Raw genomic sequence first — 10,000 nt, forward strand, 5'->3', positions numbered from 1 at the left:
CGTTACCCCGACCCTTGCGTTACCCTAACCCATGTTTCCCTAACCCTTGCGTTACCCCAACCCATACTTTACCCTAACCCTTACGTTACCATAACCCTTACGTTACCATAACTCTTGCATTACCCCAAGCCATACGTTACCCCAACCCTTGCGTTACCCTAACCCATGTTTCCCTAACCCTTGCGTTACCCCAACCCATACGTTACTCTAACCCTCATGTTACCCTAACCCTTACGTTACCATAACCCTTTGTTACCCCAACCCTTACATTACCCCAACCTTTGCGTTACCCGAACCCATACGTTTCCCTAACCCTTGTGTTACCCCAACCCATACGTTACCCCAACCCTTACGTTACTATAACCCTTGCGTTACCCCAACCCATATGTTGCCCCAACCCATACGTTACCCCAACCCTTGGGTTACCCCAACCCTTGCGTTACCCTAACCCATGTTTCCCTAACCCTTGCGTTACCCTAACCCTTTAACAAAAGCATTAATTTCCTTAATTCAAACACACCATATGACATCATGATCATGTGACCTTTTGCATCACCACTATCCTGAGAAGGCCTGGTGAATTTCAGCTAAAGTTCTCCCAGTTGACAATACAAACTCAAGTATTAAAACCACATCATGGAGCCAACAGGGCAGCACTTTTTACCAGGGTACTCTTAAACCAGGTCCTGCCCTGGGAGCTACATGCTGTGACCTGCATGCTGGGAGCTGCACGCTGGGACCTGCACGCTGGGAGCTGGACGCTGGGACCTGCATGCTGGGAGCTGCACACTGGGACCTGCACGCTGGGACCTGCCCTGGGAGCTGCATGCCGGGACCTGCACACTGGGACCTGCATGCTGGGAGCTGCATGCTGGAACCTGCATGCTGGGACCTGCACGCTGGGACCTTCTCCCTCCCTGCCTGAGACACACAGCTTCATCATGACAAGAGCTTTAGCTTCCATTCTGCTCTAAAACGACTGCAGAATAAGACCTCAGCAAAACAGGCACAACCTACTCCTGATCCAGGAGTGTGTGTGTGTGTGTGTGTGTGTGTGTGTGTGTGTGTGTGTGTGTGTGTGTGTGTGTGTGTGTGTGGTGACAGCAGCGTAGTATTGTGTCATGTCACATTCAGCTCATCTGTCAATGTAGTGGATTATTTCTTGAGAGACCGGAATTGGCTGCCCGGAATCGGAGTGCCATCAATCTCAGCTGAGCACAGGGCACAGGGGAGGCCCAGACGCAAAGACTCATGGGATGGCAGTGGAAGGAAACCAGTGGCTGGGCAGGTGATGGAGCAATGGAAACACTCACCTCTCATTACTCAACACCACCCTCAGCAGTTAGGGTAGCATGAGTGAGAGAGAGAGAGAGAGGAAGAGACTAAGTGGTTAAGATGATGAACTGTCTACCCATCAACCCCTACACCTGTCTCCACCTAACCCCTACACCTGTCTACCCATCAACCCCTATACCTGTCTCCACCTAACTCCCTACACCTGTTTACCTATCAACCCCTACACCTGTCTACCCATCAACCACTACACCTGTCTACTTATCAACCCCTACACCGGTCTACCCATCAAATCCTACACCTGTCTCCACCTAACCCTCTACACCTGTCTACCTATCAAACCCTACACCTGTCTCCAACTAACCCCCTACTCCTGTCTACTTATCAACCCCTACACCGGTCTACCCATCAAACCCTACACCTGTCTCCACCTAACCCCCTACACCTGTCTACCTATCAAACCCTGCACCTGTCTACCCATCAAGCCCTACATCTGTCCACCTATCAACGCATACACCTGTCTACCCATCAACCACTACACCTGTCTACTCATCAATCCCTACACCTGTCTATTCATCAACCCCTATACCTGTCTACCCATCAACCCCTACACCTGTCTACCCATCAATCCTACACCTGTCTACTTATCAACCCTTACACCTGTCTCCACCTAACCCCCTACACCTGTCTACCTATCAAACCCTGCACCTGTCTACCCATCAAGCCCTACATCTGTCCACCTATCAACGCATACACCTGTCTACCCATCAACCACTACACCTGTCTACTCATCAATCCCTACACCTGTCTATTCATCAACCCCTATACCTGTCTACCCATCAACCCCTACACCTGTCTACCCATCAATCCTACACCTGTCTACTTATCAACCCTTACACCTGTCTCCACCTAACCCCCTACACCTGTCTACCTATCAAACCCTGCACCTGTCTACCCATCAAGCCCTACATCTGTCCACCTATCAACGCATACACCTGTCTACCCATCAACCACTACACCTGTCTACTCATCAATCCCTACACCTGTCTATTCATCAACCCCTATACCTGTCTACCCATCAACCCCTACACCGGTCTACCCATCAAACCCTACACCTGTCTCCATCTAACCCCCCTACACCTGTCTACCTATCAAACCCTACACCTGTCTACCCATCAAGCCCTACATCTGTCCACCTATCAACCCCTACACTTGTCTACCCATCAACCACTACACCTGTCTACTTATCAACCCCTACAGCTGTCTACCCATCAGTCCATACACCTGTCTACCCGTCAAATCATACACCTGTCCACCTATCAAACCCGACACCTGTCTACCCATCAACCCCTTTACCTGTCTACCCATCAGTCCATACACCTGTCTACCCATCAAACCATACACCTGCCTACTTATCAGCCCCTACACCGGTCTACCCATCAAACCCTACACCTGTCTCCACCTAACCCCTTACACCTGTCTACCTATCAAACCCTACACCTGTCTACCCATCAAGCCCTACATTATGTACACCTATCAACACCTACACCTGTCTACCCATCAACCACTACACCTGTCTACTTATCAACCCCTACACCGGTCTACCCATCAAACCCTAGACCTGTCTCCACCTAACCCCCTACACCTGTCTATCTATCAAGCCCTACATCTGTCTACCTATCAACCCCTACACCTGTCTACCCATCAACCACTACACCTGTCTACTTATCAACCCCTACAGCTGTCTACCCATCAGTCCATACACCTGTCTACCCGTCAAACCATACACCTGCCTACTTATCAACCCCTACACCAGTCTACCCATCAAACCCTACACCTGTCTCCACCTAACCCCCTACACCTGTCTACCTATCAACCCCTACACCTGTCTACCCATCAACCACTACACCTGTCTACTTATCAACCCCTACAGCTGTCTACCCATCAGTCCATACACCTGTCTACCCATCAGTCCATACACCTGTCTACCCGTCAAACCATACACCTGCCTACTTATCAACCCCTACACCGGTCTACCCATCAAACCCTACAGCTGTCTCCACCTAACCCCCTACACCTGTCTACCTATCAAAACCTACACCTGTCTACCCATCAAGCCCTACATATGTACACCTATCAACACCTACACCTGTCTACCCATCAACCACTACACCTGTCTACTTATTAACCCCTACACCGGTCTACCCATCAAACCCTAGACCTGTCTCCACCTAACCCCCTACACCTGTCTATCTATCAAGCCCTACACCTGTCTACCTATCAACCCCTACACCTGTCTACCCATCAACCACTACAACGGTCTACCCATCAATCCTTACAGCTGTCTACCCATCAGTCCATACACCTGTCTACCCATCAAACCCTACAGCTGTCTACCATCAAACCCTACACCTGTCTACCCATAACCACTACAATTATTCCACCTTCCATTCTCCACATGGACCACTTCATTCTTTTTGCTCATAGCAGTGTGACTTAAACTACATAGCTAGCAGGGGGAACAAGCTTAATTACATACACACACACACAGACCGTCCAGTGCAAGGGATTCGTGTTTTTCACTTCCTTACACTGCACCCACAGAAAATACCAAACCATGCAGTGCGGTCTACTCTGAGAGCTTGGCATTAAAAAAAAAAACATTCTAAACTGTTCTGAGGTCAGTCCATCTGTAGATAAACTGAACTGGATTGTATTAGGTAGACTTTGCTGTATGTTTTCCATTGATATGGAGTGTATGTGTTTTAACACTGTTTGTTATGGGTAAATAAATGATGGCAGACGGTCCTATTGTACCAAGCTTGACTTGTACTTAGCCCCAATGATTTTATAATCCCAGATATTACTTTTAATAGAGTTTGGCTGGAAATGTAGAAAAGATGGGTACACATGAAAGGATGATAGAAGAAAGACACATTTACCAGATATTAGATCTGCCTCTCTTTACCCAGCTATTTTTATCCCAGAGCAAGCCCTAATGAAATTGGAGACGGCCCTATAATTATAAAATCAATTCTAATTCAGATATTCATCATAGTTTTCAGATTTCCAGAAAATAACCACGGCCAGATTAGTCATTTCAACCCAGGCTGGTTCCAGTCCTCATGTCCAGGTATGCAGTCTAATGTACCTATTAGTGAAAACATAAGATACTCAATCGTACAAGATTCGATTAGCCACTATTTGCAGATCACTGGGCAAAAAGATACACTGTTTGAAAGGGGAAGTAATTCTCTGTGATGGGAATTACAAAGACGTCTTTAATGTTGACTAGCTGTGTATGAAATGCTGTTATTTTTGTATATGGCCAGTTTTTAATTTGTATACTATAGATTAGCTGTTAATTAAGATGTCAACTGTACTATGCACCAAAAGTCATGTGTTTAGGATTTGGGCTGCCACAAAGGCAATAGCGCATGAATAAATGTGAACATAAAATGGAAAAAGGCTTCTTTAAGGATTCACTGTGCTGTAAACATACTGCGAACATCTGGCAGCCAGTTTGATCACATCTGTTCTCCTCAAAGCAAATTGTTTAACCATCTGACTCTGGTTTTTAAAGCCCAATCAGAGAGTTTCTGAGGAAATGTGGCGGTTGGGTTACTACTGTGTCTATAGCAGCTTGAGCTGGCAGCCTGGTTACTGGGTTAATACAGCGTGGATATTTTCCTACTGCTGGGGAAACTCAGACGTAGCGCAGTTGGTTGTGTTTCACAGGAGATTGGAGCTGCCAACACAACTCTCCACGTGTGGGTTTGGTCTCCCAGCAGATGCATTAAGTGCACTGTAATCTCTTCTGCAAGGAAGGAGGAAAAAACCCTTAGAGAGGACAAATATGCCTGTGAGTGTGTGAGTGTGTGTGTGAGTGTGAGTGTGTGTGTGTGTGTGTATATGTGTGTGTGTGAGTGTGTGTGTCATCCACACACCCCTCATCCATCCTCCTTCCTTTTCCACTTCTAGAAGTGTTTTCCTCTCACACGCGATGCTGTCTAACTTCTCTGTGCCCTCTTCAGAGAAGTATGATTTCCTGTGGCTGATGAACTGACGCTGTGCGTAAATCACTAAACTTTCCGCAGGCCGTGCCCTCCCTGGTCCGTTGTCGGCACCTCGCTCTGCTGTGCCTGATGTGCAGTTGCGAGGGAGATGATGGTCGAAGTTCGTCTGTCCTGCATCACACAGCCCAGTGTGAGCTGAGTGGGGTCAGACACCCCCATCGCCCAAACTCCTTGCTCTTCTCATTCACAAATTCTCTCTGCTTTCTTTTTTTCTTTCTGCCTGTCTGTATGTAAATAAAATATGAATATAAATATAGATTTATGATGTTATATCAATAAAATAAATAAAGTCAATCTAAATAATAAGTAAATCTAAATATACCTATAAATAAATAAATAAATAAATAGTAATTTACATATTATATTGCGGCAGGTACTCCCACCTGGAATATATCTATATCGATCTATATATATATATATATATATATATATATATATATATCTATATATATATATATATATATATCTCTATATATATATATATATATATATATATATATATGTATGTATGCGTGTGTGTGTGTGTATCTCCTCCCAGTTCAACCATCGTGCTACATTTCACATATAAATGAAATATAAACATGTTTTAATACTTAAATTATTCCTTAACAAAATTTGTCCATTTTGCATGACACTTTCAGAGTTTAAGGACATCATTTAAAGTTCCAGTTCAGCTGAAGAGAGCAATGCACTGGGGTCAGAGGTCAACGAGTAACCTAATGGTTATTTCCACCAGAGCCCATATGATCAACACAGCTGGTGTTCACGACATACTGGTGGGGAAACTGAGCCTGGTGCTTGCTGTCTGCACATGTGTGTACCACACACACACAAAAATTCCACCCACACACACACACTCATGCGCACGCACACACACACTCACACAGAAACGCACCCACGCACAAACACACACACACATATATGTACACACACACACACACGCACACACACACACCCAAGCTTGATTTTTTCTGCTAGAGTAGGTATTTCAGCTGAAGTTCCGTTTACGAGTGCTCAAGACATCACCAGAGAAAACCAGAGGCAGCAAATCTCAGGACTTGTATTCCAGACCTGAAGTACCAGCAATGCTCACAACCACTTGCTCTTTTTACACACAGAAAACACAATGCAGAAGTCACTGTGCTGTTATGAACACAGCCCTGTGTGTAACTGATCATATAACACAATGCAGAACTCACTGTGCTGTTCTGAACACAGCCCTGTGTGTAACCGATCACACTCCACCCACTGCTTTACTATCTTATGATCTATTTGTTTAATGAGTTGTGAAATTCTCAATATCTGGAGCAAATGAACCTTGAGACACGTGAGCCACCTTCATCTGAGTCACAGGACCCTAAAGAAACACCCCTGCGGTGACATCTGTATCAGCAACGTATCCGGCTCACACGACAGCCAACAATCATCAAAACTTTAACACGAGTGGAAAGAGTTCTCACAACACCAAAATCCTGCTTCAGATTAATCCTTTTGGATGGGAAACGTCCAAAACTAAAAACCAACACAACACACAAAACTCACCAGCTAACACAGGCAGCAGAGTCGGCGCAGGGGACCGCGGACGCGGTCGCACGTGCACGCGCGTGACATCGGCATAACACGCTGCCGAACGAAACCACATCAGACATTTTAAAAGACGCATCAAACCAGGCGTTTGATTTTCTCGATGGGCAAACACTCAAGCAGAAACTAGAAGAGACTCGCAAAGCACGAGAGAAAATAGACACCGCAGGAGAAAGATAGTCGCCAAGGAAATAAGACGTCACATGGATGACGGGTGACATACAGCCGGCGTGCAGCCCGTGGGGAGGACGGGCCGCGCGGGGAGTGAGGCGGATGGGGCGTGGGAGGGTCGCTTGCGGTGACTCACCCAGGATCTGAATGGTGTTGCGGCCGGGCCGGGGGACGTGGGGATGCTGGATGGTGTCGTAGAGAGAGGCTTGGCACAGAAGCAGACTGCTGACGGTTATCCACAAACACAGGAACCACGACATGACAGGGGACAGGCTGCGGGGCAGAAACAGCAGCGCAGACGCGCGATTCAGCAAAGGACCAATCAGGGGTAGACGAACAAGAACCGCATGTGCTCTGGGTAGGCACGCAAAATACAGGTTCTGGATACAAAGTATTGAAGCCCGCAAAGTTCTTTCAGCGTTAGCATTGACACATAATTCTAATTGTTGGAGGTCAGGTTTTGATTGTTTGTTTGTTTTGCTGCAGCACGCCTCTTTTGTTTTGTTTTGGTTTTGTCTGACCAGCTGGTCTGGAGCTTACAGATCTTAAGCAGTGTACTGCGAGGACGCTCCATAAAAACAGCCTCGCGACCTGCACACAGCCTCGCGGTGGTCCGCGCCTCACCCGCGCGCCGCACTCCTCAAATGTATGTTTTAGGCGGGGCTCAGCTGGAAAATACGACAGTGTGTTTTTTCCCCATCTTAAGTTCATCGTCGACTCTGGATAAATTAGATTAGACATATCGCCATAAGACGTTAACACTGGCGCTGTAGTTTACACGTTAAGCGCTCACTTTCCTTTCTGGAAATGCAGAGGCCTTTGCAACATTATGGCAGAGAATTCTCCGTTAAAAATCCTCCTCGAATTGTTTGCCTACACGTCTTATATCGCAAAAAAAAAAAGTCCTTCAGCGTAACTTAACTGACTGAAACTTTAAATCCCACGAAAAATCGACACACTTTGTAAATGATCCACGTCTTGAATGACACAAACCTAAACTGACAGCGTCAGCGCTCAGCAGATCCTGATGAATATTTAGCACGTTGGTATTGCGCCTGTGATTATTAGCGGTATATTGTAATCCCCGGTGCTGCGCTAAAGCCGCGCTACACCTGCAGTTTTGTGCAAATGCGAACTGTTCCACTGGTTTTCACGCGACGTTCTGCACTGATCCTGAAGCAAATTAACAAATAATAATAAACAACAACAACAGCAAACCGTTTTCATTACGGGGAAACTACGGTAAACTCTACTCCCCCACAGATTTTAATTCCGTTTCTGTAAACCTGAAATAAAGATTTAGGAATTTAATCTTTGGAAAAAGTAGGCAAGGTGGCAATCTGGACGGAGGGTGAACAGAACCGACTAACAGACCCCGGTAACCGAACTTGGGTTGCTGTGAGATTGCACCTGAACTCACGTCCAGTCGTATTCTACGGGCCATTTCAAAGCACTGACCTCGCTAGTTTGTGTAATGTTTAAAACGTATGAAGAATACATGATCCATCTACTTAACGGACCGGTCCATCGGTTCTGCCCAGGTCGTCTTTACAGGCAGCGCTTTAGGTTCCGCTTTCTCATTACGGTCCCATCACGCTCCGCTCCACGCGCTGCTTCCAAAAAAGCCGCCTCACCCTCGCGTGCACGGACACACCTGCGCACCACTGCAGGATGTTGCGCGCTCCGTCTCTGCCGTTATCCGCCGAAAAAGAGTGAAAATGCGCTATGGCACTCGACAGGTGTGCAGTCGGGATGTCTGGCGTTATCATAACGGCGTGCACACGCACGAGTGAGCCACTATGATTAACCAACGTGGCAGTTTGGCGTTTTGTGGTGGTATCACTCCACTGCACGCTAGTTGGAGGTAATGTATAGGCTACGTAAGATAGGGCATCGTATTTCACCTGAATAATATCCCGAAAAACTTAAATGTTGTCATTGTACTACCTAGACCCTCTAACCTTTAAGTGAGTCAATAATCGTTTTAATCAAAACTCACACATTGTTTGTTAACGCGGCCTATTTAATGTCTTTCAAAAAAAAAAATTTTGGCACAAATCAGAGCCTGTTTTGACATCATATGCTTACTTGTAATGACGATACAAATCATTTTTATTTTCGAAAGTCTGCATGGATACTGACAATACCATATCAATTATATCAGAATGACTTTCCATAGAATATGAGCTCTCTCTCTCTCACACACACACACACACACACACACACACTCTTCTGCATTCTTAATGGTCAGAGCCAGACCTCAGACACTTACCTGTGCTATCAGGTCTTGAGAATGTCAGTGTTCATCCACAAATCCTCAGTACGTGGTGATAAATCCACTCATCCTCTCAGCACCCCGGAAAAGTTCCCCTTTTTCAGAAGAGCTGGCCAGAGTACTCGGAGAGAGGGTCCTTTCGAGTTCCTCTCTTCCTGAAGCTCTCGCTCAGCGGGGTCTGCCTACAGCCCTGCGAGCCAGGTCTGTCACCACGCGCGAAACCCGTCACACTCAAACCAGGAGACTCGGCGAGGGGAGGTTTGTCATGCCACCTTTAAATCGGCAGGAAATAAATAGATTTCTTCCTCTGTGCGTCCCTCTCTCTCTCTCTCTCTCGCTCTCTCGGTCTCCTATTCGCGGAAGGGCAGACGTATGCTGAATACCCCGAGCTAATTTGCCTCTTCACTTTTTAACACACAGAACAGGTCTCTGCGCGGAGGCACTTCTGCCGCTAGCTTTGCCTCGCGCTCGCTCTCGTGCGCGCTATCCACAGCGTTTCTCTCTTCCACCGAGGAGCAGGACATAGTATGAGACTCCCTCTTTCCTCCGCGAATCAGACAGATACACACGGAGGGAGGGGGGGGGGAGGGAGGGGAGAAAG

The 10,000-nt window shown here is 46.8% G+C and overlaps 1 protein-coding gene across 7 annotated transcripts in view; it reads right to left on the reverse strand.

The window, feature by feature from the left end:
• Nucleotides 1-9,871, reverse strand: part of LOC113580750 (chemokine-like protein TAFA-1) — a 140,518-nt gene extending 130,647 nt beyond the window's left edge. For all 7 annotated transcript variants that reach the window (XR_003410996.2, XM_027015483.2, XM_027015480.2 and 4 more), the window contains exons 1-2: nt 9,397-9,871; nt 7,261-7,397 (exon numbers count right to left, since the gene is read on the reverse strand). Coding sequence is in view for 6 of the 7 variants with exons in the window: in XM_027015483.2 (XP_026871284.2) it covers nt 7,261-7,384 (124 nt within the window). In the remaining variant the exon portion in view is untranslated. The remainder of the gene's footprint in view (nt 1-7,260; nt 7,398-9,396) is intronic.
• Nucleotides 9,872-10,000: the final 129 nt, after the last annotated feature.

Source organism: Electrophorus electricus, chromosome 20, assembly GCF_013358815.1.
Source record: "Electrophorus electricus isolate fEleEle1 chromosome 20, fEleEle1.pri, whole genome shotgun sequence".
In the NCBI taxonomy this organism is placed as follows: Eukaryota; Metazoa; Chordata; class Actinopteri; order Gymnotiformes; family Gymnotidae; genus Electrophorus; species Electrophorus electricus.